The sequence below is a fragment of the Cottoperca gobio genome, chromosome 1 (genome assembly GCF_900634415.1).
Source record: "Cottoperca gobio chromosome 1, fCotGob3.1, whole genome shotgun sequence".
Lineage (NCBI taxonomy): Eukaryota > Metazoa > Chordata > Actinopteri > Perciformes > Bovichtidae > Cottoperca > Cottoperca gobio.
The window spans coordinates 4,029,901-4,052,845 of NC_041355.1; the positions used below are offsets into that span (position 1 = coordinate 4,029,901).

Below are 22,945 nucleotides of genomic sequence, written 5' to 3' on the forward strand. Positions count from 1 at the left end.
TGCTGGCAGATGGCCTATTAAATACTTTAGATACATAGTAAGCTGATACCTATCATATCGTTTGTTACTAAACTTGCCCTGATGCTGTATTATTCCTAAAGACAAACCTCTTATTCCAAACTGATGTTTAATTAGGTCATGCATTGGCTTGAAGTGTATGAAATGGTCTTGCATATATACATATATTTTTTATATATTTCATACATGACAGTGGTGTCAAAGTTACTTCAGACAGTAGATGACTTGACACATATGTATCCGTTTAGCAATAACAACCTGAAACAGGCCCGGTAATGTAGTGATTATAACTCTGGGTTATTCTTCTAAAAGGTCTTAAACACTGGACTCTAATGTGATGTTTTCTTAGGACAGTGGATCTTCTTGCTTTGCTCTAAACTGCATGTACACACCTATGTTCTACATGTCCAGTCAGTATTTGTTTCATTAAAGCTTATTTCTCCTGCAGTTTAGTCCTATGCAAAGATTTGTGCAGCCCTTTACTTTTATGCACCTTTTAATGTGCTACACAAAATGCATATTTGTCTGAAATCTACACAAAGCAATCTGTTCCAGAAAACTTTAAAAAATAAAACAATCCAGTGTTTCATGATTGCATTATTGGACATTAACTTACATTATTTACTTACTTTCCGTTGTATCAACTTAATTTCACACCCTGATTTTGTCATTTTTGTTGCTTTTAAATCGTGACATTTATAATAATTGGTCCAAAAAATAAATCATTTTATATAATTGATTGTTTGAATACTATTTCAACAAGATTTCAGCCATTCCAATGTGAAGATTCCTGACTTTCTCCGTCTTATATCCTTCTAAACTCTTTGCCACTTTTACAATTTTCTAACATTTTGTAAACCAAACTATAGGTTGCTTAAGTAAGATAATTATTAGCAGATTCATTGATAATGAAAATAATTGATATTCAGTCCTAAAACGATTATGTACTGTGCATATGATGAACCTCAAACGTCTCCAAATCAACTAATTTACAAAAAAGAAACCCACACAGCTCAAAAACTCAGTAAAAATACGATTTCATTCATATTATATACAAAATACAAATACAATTTATGTACTAAAAATGTACACACTCAAAATTCATTAAGCCTTGACAGTGTTTACATTCAGTAAAAACTAAATTCACACTGATAAATCATCCATTTTGGAGAAAGAAAGGAAAAATGTACTTGCTCACAGAAATGTAAACATACACAAGTGATCTATATTTACAGAAATACGAGCTCCGGAGTGGACGAGAAGGAAACACAGACCGCTGCCGTTTCTGTCCTCCAGAGTAGTCTCACAAACGTTTGTTAATGTTTATCAATGTGAGCAAAAACATACCAGTGATTTCAAGAAGCGAAATAGCTTATTTGACAGGAAGTAAGTGGCAGAAGAAAATCATGTCAATGAATAAAATATGCAGTCAAAATGCTTAAGTACCAGTGATCACAAAAATAACATGTTTTATTGAATATGAGCTGTTTTGGTTTGTAATCTGAGTCACTGTCTTTGGGTTGTTTTAAAATTAAAAACACTTATTTTAGTAAGCAAATACTCGATTTAACTTCAAGAGAAGCAACATTAGATTATTTCAGATATTATACGATGGTCGGGACTGAAATAGAGAAAGTTATTCATTCGGTGAATACTCAAGCTGATTTAAGTTATACAAATAGTAACGTCTCCCTTACAAAAATACACATACATCTTGATCGCAAAAATCCTTCTTTTTAAAAATAGCAATAATTTCATATCTATTATTTTACTTACAAAGTTTTTCATTTAAGACTTCTACAGTAAAATGTGAGAAAAATGACTTTTCCGATAAAAACACTCAAAAGGATAGAAATAAATTACTAGCAATAAAGTTGCGATTCAGCTTATTTGTGTGTTTGGAGAAACGTCCTTGCTCTTATAAAAAGGTGATGTTTTTTTGCTGGAAGGGAACTTCTCAGGTGAAGCAGGGGACTTTGTGTCACTTTGAATCAGTCGAGAGTCAGTGGTTCTCTGCGGGCTCCAGAGCTCGACGGAACGGAATAACAGGTGAGCAGAAACATGAGCGGCACAGATGGCAGCGACAAGGAAAATCTGATATTTTCTCCAACAGGGTGAAATGTGTTTGAGACTGTATCTTCTGAAGTCCTTTTAGAGTCTTTTATTTTCTCTCTCAGATGAACTTAGTCGAGTCTCTTTTGCTGATGAGGACTTCCAGCAGCCGCAGTTTGGCTTTAACGTGCTTGTACTCGTTGTACTCGACTGCCAGTGGGGAGCGGTCCTCCTTCTGCACGATTCTATAGGAAGAAGAAAACGAACGTAAAGAAACGCAGAAGGTTCAGCAGTGGAAAACCAATGATGTGAATGTCTGTTGATTATGCGCTCTCTTTCTCTCTCCTTTATTAATCGATTCTTTTACCTTCCGTTTTGTCTAAAGAACTGGTCCTCAAACTCTTTCAGGTCCTTTCGGAGCCTCTTCTTCTCCTCTCGGGTCTCTTGGAGCTGCTCCACGAGTTCCTCTCTGTGAGAGAAAAGAGTGGAGATATTTTAATATCTCACACTAGAATATTTAAGTGTGTTGAAGGTCTTATTATGAAGTGGTGGAAGAAGTACTTAATTAAAAGTACCAATACAACAATGCGAGAGGTACCAATCCTGTATTAGAAATTGTACATTATGTACTTTAGGAGTATTATCAGCAAAATACACTTAAAGTATCAACAGTAAAAGTACTCAGTCTGCAGAAAAAATGTCCTGTGTGATTATTTAAGACATAAGATTTTTTAATACTGATCAATGTGTATGCAGTTTTGTTGTTGGAGAGTATATCCTGTACCAGAAAATGTTTTATTTAAATAATTAAAAAGCCAAAAATGTCAGGAACCACTGGTTTAATCTTTAACAATGTAATGTATTTTATAGGGTTATCATTTGTTTTTTATTTACTGTAAAATCTCAATCCAATAAGTAACCAGCATCTCCAGCTGTCAAATAAATGTAGTGGAATATTTCCCTCTGAAATGTAGAGGTAGAAGTATAAAGCAGCACATACTGAAGTAAAGTACGTAAACATTGTACTTAAATACAGTACATGTGTAAATGTACCACTGCTGTTGTTATGTTTTGGTTGTCGTCTCTCTTGTCAGTAACTTACGTGGTGGCGGAGTGCAGGTTGGAAAGCCTCATGTCTGTCGTGTTCTTCGAGGGGGAAAGATCGTCCACAGGTGAAATGAATCCGTCCGCTTCCTCCTCCATGTGTTCCAGGAAGCCGAGCACGCCGAGGTCGGTCTGCACGGTCACCGTGAACTGCGTCTTTGAGTCCCCGTCATCCTCCGAGCCATCCTCCTCTTCCTGCAGAAACATAAAGGAGGTCAAAACTGTGGCCTGAGGGCGAAAAGGCCACATCGTGCTGTGGCATTAGAAGCGTAGGCGTCCAGGCTCAAACACCGCGGTGCGTGAGGGTCGTGCAGTGTTAGTCTCCAATGGTAATAAATCATCACGGTACAGCAGCACAATGCACTTCCATGGTCCTCGTTTGTGATTCATGTCTATTCCCATTAGTATAGTGTGGATGGAGTTAATGAAGGCAGTCAACTAGAAGACACAGTCCACCGAGAACCAACTTTATGTGAGCGGTAAGTCCTGGAACAACTATAGTGAGCAATCATTTTATTCTTGATTACGGTTTGTCCTAAAAACACACCTAACAGGATTCATTCTGCTTTATTACAACCGTGGTCTTATCTTTGCAGCTCAGTCGGATGACAGCGGGTCGCACTGTTTTTTTAAAGAGTTGAATTCAAGGCAAGTACTTTCAAGGTACCGCAACAACAAAAATATTGTCACTTCTAAATTTGCAAAAACAAACAGAATTCCTTTATATGTGACTTCTTTTACTAGATCTCAGCAACTTAAGTAAGTACAACGATATTCTGTCTATTAGAAATGAACTGTAGAAACTGTAAATAATAAGACCCAGGTTGTATTAAACCAGAATTATCCTTTAAAACACAACACGTACTGCTCAAAAAAAATCACAGAGCGGTTCAAACATCCAGGCAGCTACTGATTCAACGTCTCTACAGGAGCTGGTGGCAGGAAACAGGTGCCCAATCAACAGGCAGCAATCAAGTTCATTAGGAGGGGTGGATGGTAGTTAAATGAGGAGGAGGTGGGGTTGGAGGGAGGCAGGGCGGGGAGCTGGCGACTGATTATTCAAGCAGCAACAGCTCTTCACCTTGATATCATCGAAGAAGAGTGCGGTTTCGCCCTCGATAATGGGCTGAAGGAGGGGACCTCTGCGCTTGCTGGAGGGAGAGCCCTGTGGTGACGGTTAAGAAGGAGGCGTTAACCACGCTGGTGTTTGCAGCAAGGCCACGCGAAAACGCCACACAAATTCTGTCTCTAAACTTTTATCAGAGCTGAATTCAGCAGAACTTCTTTTTGTTTTCTAGCTTAACACCACGTCACTTTCCACAGGAGGTCTACGTGACAATAATTAAACTTGACTCACAGCGGCCTGAATAATGAGCCTGGGGACTGGGGTTAGTTCACTTATTTGAAGCCTCACGATTCTCTCTGTTTTAAACGTTTTAATCCAAATAACTCAACAGCTGCTTATTCTTTTGTGACTGGTTAAAAACTGGGGGGGGGGGGGGGGAAATGGCTCCAGCCTAATAAAAACGCTGCATCATAACTCTATGGCAATTGTCCCAATTTGATGGGGCATGATGGGGATTAAGGTTGTGCATTATATAACGGATATATACTGCGGATCATATCTTACATAATATAAATTGTTATTAAATACTTGAGGGCACAATTATAGGGAAAAGGAAAAGAAAGCATATGTGCTTTATTTTCTATATTTTAACTACAAATGCAACAAAGTAGCATTAACACTGAACGTAGTTTCTTCTTTTTCCTTATCTATACTTTAGAGAACAAAAGTCATCGTAAATTTGGCTATTTCGACAGTTTCCGACCCCCTCCTGCCACGATGCCATTCCCTGTGAACTCAATCTGCCACCTATGAGCTGCTTTACGACCGGGGCGGGGGGGGTGGGTCGAGGGGGGCGGGGCGGGGGCGATTCATTGAGCTGCTAAAGCTGGACTTAGAAAGGTGGCGAACACGTCTGTGGCACGACCGCCACCAGTTCCCACAAAGCAGGCACTAAAGCCAACATGAGCTGGGATTAAGTATCTGCAGACGCTTTGACAACGTGGGGATCTTTGCTGCGCGTTCGTCATAGAGCAGCGGGACAAACGGGCAGCTGTGGAGGAAAGAGAAAAGGACGGGAGGTTAAGGTGGGAAACTTACAATGACAGGGATGGAGGAGGCTCTGCACAGGATCTGCTTCACCAGGCGATATCTGTCGTACAGCGGCTTCATGATTTGCCTCTCGCTCTTGGTGACCTGAAGTAGTGAAAGAGATGGACACAGAGACACTTTGTTAGCGCAGCATTGGCGTCTTTCTGTTCTCCTCTGACTAACTAGCTGCAGCTCTAGTGCTTCATTCATAACGTTGACTTCTTTTTCTCCAGAGCGTTGTAAAGTACAAAAGTAATTTCTTTCTTTCTGAATCAATTAATATAAACGGTATTTTCACTGCGTTCAAAATACAGTTTGCTCTCTCACAAAGGGAGGCCGGCACTGACGAGTTGTACTCAATAAAAGAAAGTTGATTTAATAAAGAAGACTCACTCATTTAATCTCATCGCTTTATTCAGGATTTTCGAATTTTATTATTTAGGGTGATGACGTCTTAAAACATGACAACAGACATGTGAAGCTTCTTTCGAATGAAGACTCAACAGAAGCTTCAAAGATGAAAAATCAAAAGGACATCTGGTACGACCCTATACAGCACTAACATAACACAAAAGAACAGCTAACCCAGACCGGCTGACAACATCTCTACAGCCCGTTCTTCGGAGCGTGAAGGTCATTAATAACATGCCACCGAGGAACACAGCGTGAGGAGGTGACAGAAAGGTCAGCTGCACTTCCTGATATACGACTGTATACTGTAATACTAGCAGGGATTAGACGGCACAATTATTGCAATTGGATCTGACATCAAACAAAGTGTATGTCAACTCTTTGTTTTGTTTTTTTAGACAAGAGTTTTCCTTTAAATGTCGCTGAAGCTCCCGTGAGGCCAGACGTTCTGTTTTCTAACAGCATAAGTTGATACAAATAAAGACTAAGCGAACACAACCACACACTGTGAAAGCTAACCAGAAGCACACGCTCTGGCTTGAGACATTATTCACCCTTGACTTGCATCTGGGTCAGAGTGAAGTGGTAAACAAGATCGTCTCATGTTTGGGCCAACATGGCAGGCAAGAGATGAGGAGGTCTGCATCTGTGTGTTTGTTTATTAGAAACTTACCGGTCGACCGTGTATGCTCTCGTAGTAGAGGAGAGCTTTCTGCAGGGCCACTTTCTCCGCTCCGATCTGCTCCCGTGTCATATCCTGTCAGCAGGGGGACAAAAAACATTTCATTAATGACCAGAGTTCATTCTGTTTCTGCCGGCTTTTAAATGTTTATCTTACACCAAACATTCATTCTCTGTATACGTCGGCCTATGTTTTATGTATACGTCGCGGCCATGGACTTACCTTTATGTCCTCCGGGCGGTTCACCTCCTCCCTCTTCTCCTGCAGCTTCTTCAGAATCGTCTCCAGGCTGCTTTCCACCGGAGGCTTCGGCACCTTCTCCTGCTGGGGTTTCTTCTCCAGCTGAGAGCCGAAGCTTTTGGGCAGCGTGTTGCTGCGCTGGCGGGTCAGAGGCGGCAGGTCCTCTTCAGGCTTCGTCAGCTTGTTTTCTGATGAGGAGGAGGAGGAGGAGGAACAGGAACAATATATCTGTGAGCTTTGTTGATTTTAGTGTATCATGTGTGTTTAGGAGTTTCTTTTTCCTCTGTCTTACCTTTTAGCTCTTTACGAAGCTTAGCCAGTTCATTAACCCATTTCAGCACCTCTGGGTTTTCAGCTTTATCACTGTGGGAGGGCTGGGTGAAAAGAAAAGCGACAGGACTGATGAGAACAGATTCTCCTCTCACAATGAAGCGGCAGCTCCTATAATTCTTGCTCAGGAGAACGGCCATAAATCTCAAGTAGAGCTCAGTGTGGGATTATTAGCAACTGTCACAGGCCTTTAATCTCTGTTTAAAATCTATTTTCATCAGTCATAGGAGACTTCACAGACAATCATTAACCGTGTTTATGGTGTGTTAAAATGTCTTTTGAGTCAGATTGATTTATTTTCAATGTGATAAATGAAACGCTCGTCACCGCTGTACCTACCCTGTATTTCCGGTCCTCTTCGAACCTCTCCTCATACCTGTGGATCTTCTTCCTCAGTACATGGATCCTTTTTGTGAGCTGGGCGGACGTCAACTCATCTTTGTCATCGTCGCAGGATCCAAGAGACGAACTCCGCCTGCGACTGGAGAGACACAATAACGTTGTTCATTTCACTGCCAGCTCTTTCCTACTTGTCATAAAAAAAATTAAAAATAAAAGATGTCAAGTGTTTACCTGGCGAATGAGTGTGAGTTTGGTGGCGAGGGAGGCACTTCAGTGTCGTCCAGGTACTGCTGGCACTGTCCGTAGGCGTAGAAGCGAGGGGACAGCATCGGGTCGCTGTCCTCCTCCAGCAGCTGGCGGATCAGACGTCCCCCGGCGTGAGGGGACAGTCGAGCTTCCTCGCGGTCCATGCTCTCCCTCTGCAGTGACGAGTACGCTGGGACCGGTTCTGAGAAACACACAAACAAACACACCTCGTGTTTAAAAACGCTGTTCTGTTGTCATGGAAAATAATTTAAACACAACATATTTGACGCAATACAAACAAAGGACAGGTTGGCCCAGAGATCTTGGAAATGTGCTGCATGCTGGTCAGCAGACACAAAGCAGATTCACTATATTATCCTAAGAGCTCTGGAGCTGCAGAATAACACGATACGAGAACTCTGAATCCAGCATCCTGTCCTCTAACTCCAAAGGTTGAGCTACAACACAACATGTGCTAACTAGTTCCCTTTGATAATGATTGTCAATCAATAGTTTGCTCTATAAAATCTAAAAAAAAGAAAAGTTAAAAATCCCCATCACAGTTTCTTATAACCCAAAAGTCTTCAAACTGCTTGTTTTGTCCAACCAAGAGCTGAAAACTCAAAGTTCTTCATTTTTTATCACATCAGACAAAGAAAAGTAGAAAATAGTTGCCGATGAATTATCTGCCAATTGAGTAATCAAACAATTGTTGCAGCTATAATCTCGAGCGTTCTGCAGGACGACTTTGCTAATAAAAAAAAGACTAATTTGTTTCAGACAACAAATGGGGGTATTTTGCCAACTTGGAACCAAATCCAAAATGAAACCAGCGTTTTCTTTCCTGCTATAATAGTTTTTTTTAAGAGCAAGTAACACACAAGAATGTTCTGAGAAAGTCCAACAATATGTTAATTTTCCAAAGATCAGCACTTATTCTCTTCCGAGACACTACAAGGAAATGTGTCTCCCTGCTAACATCTTTTTGGATCCTGTCTGGCGACGTGAAAGTCACCGGTCATGATGAAGCTGCTCTCTCTAAAAACCGTCGTGGGACAAAAAACTTCTCTCAGATTCTACAGTCACAGATGTTGTTTTGAAACTTCCTGTGGGACACGCCCATGCACCCCCCCCCCCCCCCCCTCTCTGTCCGTCCCCTGGTTACAGTCTGCACTCTGGTAATAATTATGTCTGTTAAAAATAGCCATGCAGATACCCCTGACAATTCCCGGGCTATTAATAACGCCTGGCTCTCTGTGGGATAATGTCAGGGCGACTCCTGCTGAGAAGTACAGTGATGAGTTTCAGTTTCCACTCTGCATGGTGAGAGATAAACCCCGCTCAGTGTCTGTCCACTTGTGCATGAGAGAAAGACTGGTGAGAGAAATATCAGAGTTCACTGTTCACTGTTCTAATAAGAAGGGAAGACTCTATAGAAACGTTGTTACACAGGGAGAAGAGATGCAGGGAGAGAAAACAAGCTCTGAGGGAACGCAACCGTCAGAGTAAACATTCACAGTGTCAGACGGCACACGAGAAAATATGCACGCACAGTCTAAAACGACACATGCATATTTTTCTTAGCTGGGGTGAGTTGGGTCGTACGAGAAGCGAGCTCAAATTCCAGCTCTGATCCCGTGGTGGGGGGGGGGGGGGGGGTCCTCCTGTACTTTTCGGTACGTGCAGTTTACCAGGTAGCAACTCTGTGGCATGTTGTTGTTCACTCACAGCGGCAGGTGAAACTCTCAATCACGCCGAATGTCTTCTTCTTTGACGTCTATTATCTAGCTCAGAGTTCAGAGAGCCGTAGCTAGCCACTGGGGCTCCATGGCATTTGAAATGAATCCTTTAAATCAACCGCTCGCAGATGGTTTAGGATTAACTAGACTAATGAAACAAAAAAACACGGCAGTTTGCCATTTCACTAAAGGTTGCCGTGTGTGTGAGATGCTCAGAGACAATGCTCCAGATCCTCCAAGCATGTTGCCATGCAGCGGAAAAGGTCATTCAGGCAGCTCTTAATGTCTTTCTCTCTGATATGTTATGAGTCAGTACCGACGGTTATGTAACATAACACTTACCATCACAACAACTTTGATGAAAAATGGTTTTGAAATCAAGGAATGGGGTGTTAAAGAATGGAGAATCTAGAGGACAGAAGAGAAGTAAACAAGATGAAGGAATGAAAGCAAAGAAACAGAAGTAAGAAATGACCAGCATGCATTGCTGCAGTAAATGTGGGAAATCTAAATAATAAGCCTCTCCCTGAACCTTAATTAACGAGACATACGAGTCTAGAGCTCAGAGTCTTGTCTCTTTACTGTTGATATGCTCGTTAATGTCTTTCTACTCTCGCTGGCAGACAGACAAGGACACAGCAGCGGCAAATATCAGGTCAGCATGACAGGCACTGGCACAACGTGCACTGGGACAAAGGCCTCACACCACTCCCTAATGCCCTCATCCACTCCCAAGCCCATTTGTACAGCATTACACCTTCTGTACCGTATGCACACATTCCCTAACAGTACTTACTACCGTTATACAGCTTTATTAACTGCTTGGCTCATTTTGCCACAACATAAATCCCTCTTTGGCTCTCCCTTGTGAAGAATGAACATGCCAAGCTACACAGAAAAAAAGTAAAAGATTCGACTTTGCACAATGTATTTAGACAATTGCAGTTAGTGCAATGACATGCCCTGCTCGCTTTCATGCTTCAAGGGACCTGATCTGTTGGCCATCTAATGCACCTAAAGGAGATACGGTATGTCTGAGTGGCCTGTCAAAGCCAATCATGCAGACTCCCTGTGGACTCCTCGCTGCCATGAACTCAGTTATGTATTCAGGACAGAATGTACACTTCATTCCATTCTAACAAAAGGCTAAATGATAAGAAAAAAAAACAGGCAAGTGATCAAATACATAATGTCTTCTTAATTTCAACGTTAAAAAGAAACAGCCATCTGTTTTTAAAACTTCCTGAACAAACTGTACAAAGCTTCCCTCTTCTACATTCTCCCTCAAGCAAATTGCAATTTAATTACAAGCAAACACGAGCATGGACACCGAGTACTGAGGGAGAGAGAGCTAATCCTACGCCACACCTTTATACACACTAAATAAACAGTTTCTTTTGGCTCAAGCATTTTTGTACTTGACATTTTTTTCCCCTCGTGCTGCAAATCCTGCACAGCAACAATAACAACCTCTCACAGTTGTTTTTCACGTATCCCATTTGGCCACTAGAGAGCTCCACAAAACATGCGATCGTCTGCTAATGTTCCAACCATGAGGCTGTTGAAGTTGAGAGATTTATTGCATGGAACAATGTTGCTTTTAGTGCCACATCAACCAGGAAACAGTGGTGGAGGTGGGAGTGAAGACCAACGTTTGCAGCGGACAGATGTCAAAACATGCTGCAACAAGCCCTTTAACTGGATGTTACTGTAGGACTGAGCCTGTTGGTTATAATTCCAGTGTACAGTTCAGCAGAATTCTTAGCTTTCACTGCTCTGATAGCTCAACCCACCTCCGCTGTGTCGCAACGTCCTAACAAAACAATCACGCTCTCAGTGCCTTGCCATTGTACATGATTTCCTTTCTGCACAAACGGCAACCCCGCTGCATAAACAAAACACATTAATAACAAACTCAAAAGACAGCACAACGGAGGAGGAAGAATGCAACGCTTGGGACTATTTCTGAAAACTCTGCATTAGAAATGACACTGGATGAAGCATCAACAACATATTCCAACATACTTCATAAGATGCATTTCAAATGTGATGTTTTGCAAAACTGCCAAACATACACAATGTCAAATTTAAACTGACTTTTTATTTTTATTTTTTTTAAATGGAGCACTAGTCATTTATCTAGAATCGATAAACTCTACAAATGCAAGCCAAGTTTTTACAGCCGGACACTGTTCACCAATCCAACTCCCATTTAATGATTAATCTCTGACTGGGAATTACAACAGCAGCTTTGTCTGGTAGAAAGTAATATTTACATCCTGGTAAAAAAAACAACAGTTTTCTCTTTAAATTAAACCACAGCAGGAGCGCTAAACCTAGCTACACCTCTACATTTTCTCCTGAGAGATAATTACAAGATTTAATGTTCCCATGTGTTTCAATTCAACAGCAACACAACAACAAACTGTCTGCAGAGCTGCCTTATCTTGTCAGCCAGGCAAACAAGCAAGTCACCATTGTGCATTTCTCCGCCAGATATAGGTGGCTAGAGAACTTAAGAGGATCTTTTACAATTAAATCCAGCAGGAGACGCAGAAGGAGATGTATCAGGAGGAGGAGGAGGAGGAGGAGGAGGAGAGGCAGCAGAGGGTGTGCAGCTGCTACCCAGACACCCATGTGCAGAGCTGGGTGGGAGCAGCAAGTGTGTTGTTTGGGCATGTTTGTGTAAAAAGGTGTGTATTCCAGAGAGTGTTAGACCAATTTAGAAATAAAGTATTGCATGCAAGAGGAAAATCTAAGCATGAAAACAACAGTTGGAAAGCATGGAGCTTTACCTCCCCAGTAGTTTTCTTCAGTAAGTGCTGTCAGGTCCAGCCGGGGTACGTCCTCACAGTTCTCGCAGTCCGGGTCTGAGACTCGCACCTCTCCTCCGCCGACCCTCCCCGTGTCACAAGTGACGGGTGACTCCTGGATCTTCATCCTTAATGACTGCACAACCATGAGAGAAAAGAAAAGAGCGCTCAACGACGATGACCAGCCTGTGAACACACTCTTTAAGTTGAGCCACACACTCCCACAGGCTGGCCCTGCCCTAAGAGAGGGGGCTGCTCCCTGCACACGATTGGCTGCCTCTGCGGCCAAAACATCCGCCCATCTGTCTTTGGGCTGTGTGTAAAGAGAGCAGGAGTGGATTGGCTCTGCCTCGTCTTTCCCCCTCACCCCTCCCTCCCCCTGTCCCCCTCCCTTCCTCTTTCCCTCTAATTTTTTTCTCTCTTCAGTAGTGCTCCTTGCTTTCTCTCTTGCCTGACATGCATATATTCCCCACCCTCCCGCCGCTCTGGATTGTTTGTTTCACAGCAGCAAGAGCAGAAGGGAGGGGTGTCAGAGAAAAAGAAAGGGGAGGAGGGGAGGGGAGGGGAGAAAAAAAAGAAAAAGCAAACAGATTGTGAGCAAGCACACGTAGGCTGACTGGGTGATTTTCTTCTCTCCCCGTGTCTCTCTGCAGACACATATCCAGCTCACAGCCGAGATATTACATGTGAGCCTTCTCCTCCGACACCTCATTACTTCCTCTATTTTCTCCCACTGTTTACCCATCACCCACCAGCTTCTCCTCTCTCTCTTTCTATGTCAAACTTTCTCAAACTCTACTTTGCCTATCCTCAAATCAAAAGCTGTGTAATCAAATTCTAGTGCAATGTTAATAATTTGGAGAAACAACATACTCAGCAGGTCACGTATTTAGAACATGTCCATGGATCACTTAGCACTAAGCCAATGCGGTCCCATTTCCTCTGTCTGGGCGTGGGACCAGGCTATTTTTAGGTAAAAAAACAGATCAAGACACACAGCTACTGGACCTCATAAATGCCACCGACGGCTTACAGGAAGGGTTGCACTTGAACAGCCCTGGTTTTCTTTTTTTTTGTTCATGATACTAAGTTGTTGTTGTTGGCAGGTTAATGTGAGATTACGGTGCAACAACATAATTAGTCACAGGTGTGTGTGTGTGTGTGTGTGCGTGTGCGTGTGTTGTTGTGCTGAAGCGAGCCAAAAACAGGGAGTTATCATGTCTTCTCAGCTGTTACATGTGAAATAACTTGATGTGACAGGAATCACAGAGGATGCAGAGTGTCAAGAAATCAAGAACCCCCCCCCCCCCCCCCACCTCTTCCATGAATAAGTATATACTGCACCAGCTAACTCAATCAACATTCAAGATCCTGTTATCACAGATCCACACCCACATATTCCTCTGATAACATTCAGAGCAATGAAGTACACCCGTATCAGATTGTAGAGCAGCTTCAGGTGTTAACACGCATCTTTTATGATCCGATCACAGGTGGACAGATCTGAGTGCAGGTGTAAACACACCCAAGACGCATTGAGGATGCATTGAGAACTGATTGACTGCATTCAGAGGAGGTCTGGGCCGCATATGGCCACATTCCTTTAGCAGAATGGGTCCTTTCGGGTCCTTAATCGACTTGTTTGGGAAGAGGATTTTTTTGTGGAGGCAGAACTGAACTTACTAAAACCACATTTTTATCTTTTGCTGTTTTTATGCTGAACCCACAAACAGTTGTGTTTCTTTGGACTGACTGGAATGGACATTTTTTTTGTGACATAAAAAGGTGCAATGTGTAATTCTGAGCCACCTGCTCCAAATAAATAGGGGGCAGTGTTTCACCTCTAAACTAGGTCCATACAATCTCTAATGTTCATATTTTAGGTGTAGTAGTTTGGCATATTTATTGTATTCTAATGTATTCTTTATATTGCATTTTCTCCTGTGTAATGACAGTCAGTCAGACAGTCAGTCAGTCAGTCAGTCAGTCAGTCAGTCAGTCAGTGAGCTACAAAACCAAAATCCGACCAAACTGCTGAAACGCTGAGAGCCGGTAAAGAAACACTGCTGTCTTATAATCTTCACGGGCGGCTTGGTGCGGGTGGTTTTCTGGTTTCTGCCACTTTGAATGATCCAAAAAACAAACTACAAAACACACATGGAACATGGCTGTAATATTTACAAGCGAGTCAGGCACAATACATTCATGGTCAGCTGTACTTCTTCTCCCTCTGTACTGAGGGCAGACTGGCGCTACAGTGACTCTCTATCGCCTCTAGAGGAACAGGTGGTATTACAAGACTGGACGGAGCGCAGTTAGTCAGTTAGCATGCTAACTTCAGTAGATATCTCTGCAACGTAATACATAGACGTCTTTGACATAACGTCAACACTGTTACCTCTTCACATTCTGTTGATAATGTTAGTTAACTGTTTTAATGTTTTAAGTTTAAATACGGGCACATCTTACACATTGAACCTTTAACATGGTACCTCCACTACACTGATTCATATTAAACTGTTTGCATTGTTGCTCTGATTAATGCTTTGCTTATTTCTGTGCAGATTTAAGAGAAGTGGGTTCATGAGGGGGGTTGTCCTTAAAAAGTCTCAAACATTAAATTGTCGGATGAAACTCTGGCTGGGCCCCAAAGAACATAAAGGCAATCCACTACAAAAGGAGTGTTTAAGTTGTTTTGGTACCAATTAGCACCTTTTGGGGAATTAATCAAGAACAATTCTTATTGAAAGAGTTCCATATGCAGATTCACAGATAGTTAAACACTAATCATTACATCCTGGTTCATTAACATAATGGCAGTCTGTTCTCCAGTAACTTATAATGATTAAAAAGTTTATGATGAAAGAAAAAAGGTGGTAATTATCAGCTTGTCTCTGCTTTGTTCTAAACTTGTTGCTTGTTAACTAGTGTACTTCAGTGACTTCTTGTCAAGTGTTGCCATCATGTAATTAAAGTATGGACTCATTAGGCTTTGAAACCGAAGAGTCTACTGGGTGAATGTTATGTAATGTTCTGAGTCTCAGAGGTAAGCGATGAATAACATCTCGTCACATGACACATCTACGATTATATCATCTGCTTCTCAGACTTCAAAAAGGGGCCGAAAAGTTTATTCAGCACGCTGCACTTTTGTTGTCAAATCCTTTTATAAGCAAATTACCCATTAAAGGCAGTTTAATAGAAGACATGCATATTTTAAGACTTGTTAGAACTGATTGATCTGTAGCATCAGGCATCAGTGTAGAGAGGACAATGTAAACACACATGAAGATGTTCTGAGCAACACTGTGGATTAACGGGGGCACAGATGTTACAGCACACACACACACGCACACACACGCACGCACACGCACACACACGCACACGCACGCACACGCACACACACACACACACACACTTCCCTGGAACTTCACACACATTGTGTTCACTGAAACACACACTCAAGCCACGATTCGATTACATCATCATGAGAGGTCCAGCTGGGGCAAAGGAGCGGTAAGATAGACAGAGCTACTGTGTGTGTGTGTGTGTGTGTGTGTGTGTGTGTGTGTGTGTGTGGATGCTTTAGACAATTATTAAGCGGGAGTGGAATTTAAGGTGTGTTTTGCTGAGATGGCACAGACAAGCATATAACCTTGGCCACACACACACACACACACACACGCACACGCACACGCGCACACACAATGTGAAGCCTTTCGTCTGACATAAGCTTCCAGTCTGATAGCTTTGTTTTCTTTTTGCTCTCCCACACACTCTTTTCAAAACAAATGCACTCACACACACTTGTGCATTCACACACATACATTGTATGTGGTGAGTCCATTTGCAACAAAAAAAGGTAACTCATCAAGTAAAAGATTTAATCTGCTGCAAGATAAAATCTACTCGAATGTTTACATTGGCATATAATTGACATGTCAGTGTTGAAGTCATCTTTTAAGAAAGCCAACCGGATCTGCAGCTGTCACTTCCATCAGTTTCCTGATGTTGTGGGTACGATATGTTCTGACGGAGTATGTGTGTGTTTACAGGGACTAAAGGGCACTGACATACTGACACACACACAATACACCAATGTACTGAGGTTAAGGGTTTGTATGTCTCAGAAAGAAAAGATGTAAAACAGAGGAAGTGTTTGTCCTGAAATATTTATTTTAATTAAATAATAAAAATATTTTTTTCTCAGAACGCAACATTCATTATCCATTAAGCCGTTTGATTATTTCTGCAAGATACTGATCAATCATTCAGTTTATAAAAGGTCGAAGATGGCATCTTATATAATTACATGCAATTATATATGTAATTATATATGCAATTATATATGTAATTATATATGTAATTATATATGTAATTATATGCAATTATATATGTAATTATATATGCAATTATATATGTAATTATATATGTAATTATATGCAATTATATATGTAATTATATATGTAATTATATATGTAATTATATATGCAATTATATATGTAATTATATATGTAATTATATATGCAATTATATATGTAATTATATATGCAATTATATATGCAATTATATATGTAATTATATATGTAATTATATATGCAGCTTGCACTAAAATAACAGAGGGAAAAGCAGCAAATCCTCACATTTGAGAAGATGCCAACAACAATTGTGTTGATGAATAATTATCATGATTAAATGATTATCAAAACGGTTGTTAATTATTATTCTGTCGATCTAACGGCAGTAAATACCCGGCCTCGCCATTTCCGCCCAAATACTGTATGTATAAGGTAAAGTCAAAGTCGAACGGCAGGTATAAACTTAGAGTATGTATTCGCAGGTGAAGAGGTCACCATGCACACACACATCAGGTCTTTTAATTAATTTAACTATCTGCAGCTCGGGGAGAGACAAAGATGGCCTGATGGTAACAAACATGTCTGTGTAATAACCGGGACGTTAATGACCAGCTGAGAGGCTGTCGGACCGGCCTCCTCTCAGAGTGGCGCCACACCGGTTCCAGATGGCCGCTCAGTGGTACAGTGAGGTGGAGGTTTACAGAGCTGCAGCCTGAGTTGCTACAAATAAATCCATCTGGGCTGCTTAGAAAAGCAGCGCTGCATGATTCTGTTCAGTGGTGCTCCAGCATCACAAAACAGCAAATGGTACAGACTTTCCACAATGTGTTGAATCTGGCTGAGGAACTATTGTTTGTTTGTAGTAAGAATAACAGTGGGAAAATCTCTAAAATCTCCCTTCTGCCTTTCTGTGGAAGTGAGGAGTTTCTGTTCAGCCACTCAGTTGTGAAAGTGTTACAAAACATGAGAGAGCAACGTGGTGTTGTGAAGGTTAATGTCACGAGTTTATAAAGCTTTACCAATTGCTTACAATTTCTGATTGCCACTGCTTTCTGTTAAGTTAAGTCTGGTGATATTTTTCATATATCTGGCACTGCACTGCATTTTTTTATTTAATTTCATTCTCTCATTTTGTTTTGTTCCAAATCCAATATATGTGTCTTTTTACTGCGTAGTGTTTCTTTAATATCCTGTCAATGTCTTTGACTCATCTTACAGGGTGTCATTTGAATTTTGAAGTGCTGATATGTAAAATGTTGACTAAACAAAAGCAGAACTTTGCCCAAATGGTGCAGTTTAAAACTTGCGAAACTATCATTTAAATCAGGAACTGTTTTTTTTGTTTTTGTACAAGCCTGAACAACATTTGATGCATCTAGAACTTGGCAGTTTTTAAAACTTGGTGCTGCTGACACATTTTAGTTCATACCAAAAAAGTATTGAGATTCAATATCCAGCCTTTTCCTTTCTTCCACAGCCATTCATAAAATCTGACACTGTGTAAGAAGAGGAAGGCGGAGAACAATGCAACGTAACAGACAGAGGGAGGCTCATAGGAAAGGAGTCGTGAACTTGAACCTACCTGTGGAGGAGAAAGAAGGCCATCTTTTCTTGAAATGTCATTGCTGAAAAAAACGAAGGAGAAACCACTTTATCAAAAACACCAGTTTATGATGAATCAACTCAAGATAACTTCTGCTCAGAAACCTCACGAAAAGCCACACAGCACAGTTTAAAGGTACACATACGTATGTATATCTTTGCTGCTTGTCTTTATCAGATAAAGTGTATGCTGTAAAAATCACAGTGTGCCTAACAGATCCTTAAAGATAACAAACAGAGCTGCTAATGGCCGCCAGTAGCTTATCACTTGAACACTTAGACTTGTTTATCGGGAAAGGTGCTGAGCAATGACTTTTTTTTTTGTAATTCCTCAAAGGGGTCAATATAAGGTTGGGAAGAGCTTACCCTTTCTGAAATGTCTCCATGTAGCTCGCTCCGGGTCTCTCACCAACACATTCCTTGAACTGGAAAAAGACATTTCAAACATTAATTATCTGCACTAGCTGATTTAATGACCACTTTTTCCATCAAAACAGGACAAACTATCAATATACCATGAGTCTTGACAGTATATAATAAATGTTTGCTAAGTTACTATCAATTGCAGTAAGAGGTAACTCAATGGTGATTGAGCCTATGGCTCACTGATGAAGTTATGGCAATATTTATATATTTGCAGTATTCAAAATGGGTGTCTGTGGCGACATTCCCGGAAAATATGCTCTATTGAGTTACTGCTAATACAAACCGAGCACAGCTCCTACAGCTGCAGCTTCACATTCAGAGCATTTAACTGGCGAAACACAAGTTGCCTTTTCTTATGAAGTAGTCCCAGGAAGTGCAATGTTTCTGTCAGTGAGCTTGGCAAAAATGCATCTTAAAAACGAGACAAATTGTTATTTTTGGTCATTTTTTGTTAGTAATGCAACAGTCAGGAGCAGCCACAGTGAGCTGAAGAGCTGCAGGCCGCATATGCTGCACGTCTCCAACTTGATGGAAAAAGGCCAATTATTGCCAATAATTATTACTGGCTTGTTAAAACAACAATGTTTTATTTTTTAGCCGCGCCCAGTATTCTGGGATCTGTGCCATTAAACCACATTTGATGTTCCCACCAGTAAACAGGGTGTCGCCAAATCAACCAGGGAATCTTAAGGATCGCCACCTTAACAAGCTGGTAAACTGATACGTGACACACTATATGAAATATGAAAAGAGGAGCCATGATTGCTTTTTGGATGCAGGAAATCCATCCAATAGTTGTTGAGACATTTAACTCAAAAATCACAAATATAAACCTCAAATTCAGAAGAATTCATCGACTGGGAACCATGAAGGTCTGTACCAAATTTCATGGCACTCCATCCCGTAGAGAAATTTTAGTCACCATCTACAGAGCTAACATGCCTAAACACAGGACAAGGACAAGGACATAGAGGCTGGAGACTAGTGAGGGATGGTGCAAGTTCAACATTAAATGTACTATAGGGCCGTACAGAATGTCATCTTTTGCAATCCTGCGCAGCCATCACTGGAATCTAATTCCACACATAGTAGAATACTGATAATATTAGTGTAGCCTAATGTTTATCTCAAACTATGTAATAACTTTGACAAATTGACATAGCTGCAACGCAACATTTAATTAATCAGAAACATCTAAAGAACAAAAGATTACGTGCACATTGTATCGTGCTGTACAATGAACAGCACCAGGATTACACCCAAGACGCTTTCAGAGCTCCTCATTACCGTCAGTGGCTCTTGACCTAACAAGCTAACATTCACAGAGACAGCTGTTCACACCGACAGACCCTCAACAACATCAAACCTCGGCTGTCAGCAACTCAGCGCCAGTCTCTCGGCCAATCACGATTGTGCGAGCTCTTCCTTATAGACCATAAGCCTGTGGAGGCATCGAGTGTCTGTACTGTTACATAAAGGGTTGGCATGAGGATTCAGTTGAGTGTGATAGTGTAAACTGAATTGATCTATTTACATTAATTGGTCAGCTGAACTTGACATTAGTGCACATCATTTATGAGTCAAGTGGGAATAATAATCAGACTTGCTTTCATGCGGCTGCAGTGTAAGAAGAGTCCGCGGAGACTGAAGCTACATGGTTCATACCCTTTGACTGCTTTCACACACTCCTCGTATAGACTGTACTACATCGCAGCTGGCAGGCGAGATAGTATTTTATCATTTGATCATACTGGTGCTGTTAACTGTGATACAACTAATAATTATTATCATTGATTAATATACCGATTGTTCTATTATCAAAGATATTTAATGTAAAATGGTTTTAGCCATTTGAGAAGCTGGAACCAGAGAATATTTGATTTTTTCGCTTGAAAACTCAATTTAACAATTAAATCAATTATCCCACTGACTGATTAATCAATCAATTAAGCTATAGCACGTATCGAAACGATATCTAAGTTTTGGTACAAAAACTAAAAACAAGGAATATAAATGTGTTTTTCTATACCCTTATTTCTTTTGACAAAATAACCCTAACCCCAAATAAATAAATAATATACAGCGTAAGATGGACAACATTTGAATTTAAATTTAAAGTACAAATCTATTGACAGCTTCCGATATTCAGAAAATATGTAATGTAATGTAATAAATGACCAAAGTAACTTTACTGTAAGCACTCAACAACGTTGTCTTGAGTGACAACAGTTGACAAGTTGCTCCATAATCTCCTTCGGTGGATAATAGCTGCAGCCAGTTGCCCACTCATAAGTGGCCTTACATTTGCACGGCTTCTGGAAAAAGTGCTTTACAATTAGTGTGGTGTGCTGCAAATTACAAGCCGCTGTACAACGAGAATGGCAGGAAACCATTAGGCAGCTGCGTCTTACTTCCCGTCATTTTCCAACTCGCCGCTGTCCGCATTTAGTGATTCTTGTTGACTGCAAGTGACAATTATATGCAGTGAGAGATAAGGATGAACGGTTGCAGGTTGAGCTGAATGCTTTAACAACCGATCTGCATGATTTTAGAATTCACTACAATCTAAAGTAGCGATGATATTGCTTTAAACAACTGAAAGAAACAAGCTTTCTACTTGTCATCTAAGACTGACCTGTCGCGGTGACAGAAAAGATTACAAAGAGGAAGAAAGATTAGGAGAGATGCTGCCAAGATGGTGACAAACCACAACGATAGGAGAAAGAGATGAGGAGAAAAGGCGCGATGACTCACTGCGTGGGCGTCCTGGTTGTCGGCGAGCTGCACCAGTGTCGGGCTCTGTTTCGACTTCCTGGATTTTGGGGTTCCCTCAGTGTGACCACTCTGGTCTCCCTGTGAGTCCACGCTGCTGCCCGTGTCCTCGCCGACGCTGCCCGAACTGCTCCCACCGCTCGACGGGATGTTCTCCTTGTTGGTGTCTGCTCGGACGGACGCCGCTCTGCTCTCAGACAAGAAAAGAAGACAATTAGGAAATGAGACATCTGCTTTCCATCTCGCTCTCTCTGCTGCACACTGTTTTTATCATCAGCTTGACATTAGGAGAGAAGCTTGAGGGAAAGAAATGCCGTGCTCATCCTGAGAATACATTTACATGTGTTGTTTAGCTTTAGTGCTAATTCTATTTACTGTCAATTCACCGTCCACGCTCTTATTGACATTTTCTGCCGTCTTTGGACAAATGCACTCTTCTAATCCATGTCTCACTAATCTCTCAGACATCTCCATCAACAGGGATTAGTTTCTTACTGCGATGACTCCAGTTGTTATGACTGTGCTATGTCTCAGTGGACGAGTTTACCGCACAGAATAAACCTTATGAATGTTTACTATTACCAAAAAATTAAAGCAGTATCATTGCAGTGAGATGCTGAGGGCATGCTTTAGTAATGAAGGGCATCTTATTGTGCTTTACCGGCAAAGTAATATTAAAAATATTCATCTTAGTCTTTTCTGTTGCAATACCAATATTTCAACCTGTTTTCCAAAGAAATGAACTTGTATGACATGTTCTGCCTCTTGTTTGCTGGAGGATCTGATGTGTTGTCTACATATAGAAACAATTTAATACACATTAAAAGGTTCCACTGATAAATCCTACGATCGTATGTTCAATCAATCAATGTTGTACACGTTAAAAGTGAATGGCACAACAATAGCGAGTAAAATAACATCAACAAAAACAAAAGACAACAACAAATGACAATTATATAATGTGTGAACAAATCTAAAACAGAGATACAATAAAACTTTTTAGGATCAATTTATCAAAATAAAGAAAAGATTTTAAAGTACTAAAATATGCAAACCACTAAGAGCAACAATAGGCCGATGAAATATGTATTCATTTGTCTTGTGGTGTGGAAGTCAACCAGTTCAGCTGAAGTTCAGCTCAAATAATTATCTGCATTAAAATAAGGAAAATTTCATTTGATTTAGATCACAAAATAAGTTTTATTATTCTCACTGTACAAGCAGATTTCTTCACTTTTATTATAAGAAATTAAGACTTTAAGGACCCAATTGCAGAGATAAGAACAAGTGATAAGAACAAGATATTTGCAGTGTTGCTACTTAAGACAAACTGCCACTAATCTCACGCTGATACTATCAGCTACCAACGTCAAGACAATGACGGGAAAATGGTACCTGTTTCTTTCTTTGTGTCTCAGCCCCTCTTCCTGCTGCTCTCTCTGGTGTCGACGTCTCTGACGGGCAGTTGGTGTCTCCCTTGGAGATAATGGACACGGGGTTAACTCACAGCTCTCTGAACTTTGATCCCCTACAGCGTTTACATCGAAGAGGTGCTGCTCCACTGCTGAACGAATCGTCCTGTCCAGAATACTGAAGGACCAAAGGGGAAAAAAAGACAAGTTGGTTAAGAAATTTGCGACTTCACGATCCAATAA

At 41.0% G+C, this 22,945-nt stretch overlaps 1 protein-coding gene across 3 annotated transcripts in view; it reads right to left on the reverse strand.

Moving 5' to 3' along the window:
• Positions 1–1,038: 1,038 nt before the first annotated feature.
• Positions 1,039–22,945, reverse strand: part of fam13a (family with sequence similarity 13 member A) — a 40,431-nt gene continuing 18,524 nt past the window's right edge. The window contains exons 6-20 of one of the 3 annotated variants that reach the window (XM_029437191.1): positions 22,686–22,880; positions 21,273–21,477; positions 18,459–18,517; positions 18,073–18,115; positions 12,115–12,268; positions 7,566–7,782; positions 7,332–7,473; positions 6,955–7,036; positions 6,645–6,850; positions 6,414–6,497; positions 5,339–5,434; positions 4,256–4,339; positions 3,173–3,369; positions 2,438–2,539; positions 1,039–2,315 (exon numbers count right to left, since the gene is read on the reverse strand). In XM_029437191.1, the coding sequence (XP_029293051.1) occupies positions 2,192–2,315; positions 2,438–2,539; positions 3,173–3,369; positions 4,256–4,339; positions 5,339–5,434; positions 6,414–6,497; positions 6,645–6,850; positions 6,955–7,036; positions 7,332–7,473; positions 7,566–7,782; positions 12,115–12,268; positions 18,073–18,115; positions 18,459–18,517; positions 21,273–21,477; positions 22,686–22,880 (1,990 nt within the window). In that variant the 3' untranslated portion in view covers positions 1,039–2,191. Of the gene's footprint in view, positions 2,316–2,437; positions 2,540–3,172; positions 3,370–4,255; positions 4,340–5,338; positions 5,435–6,413; positions 6,498–6,644; positions 6,851–6,954; positions 7,037–7,331; positions 7,474–7,565; positions 7,783–9,661; positions 9,728–12,114; positions 12,269–18,072; positions 18,116–18,458; positions 18,518–21,272; positions 21,478–22,685; positions 22,881–22,945 lie in introns of all 3 variants that reach the window. The other 2 variants (XM_029437274.1, XM_029437361.1) reach the window with 2 other exon arrangements.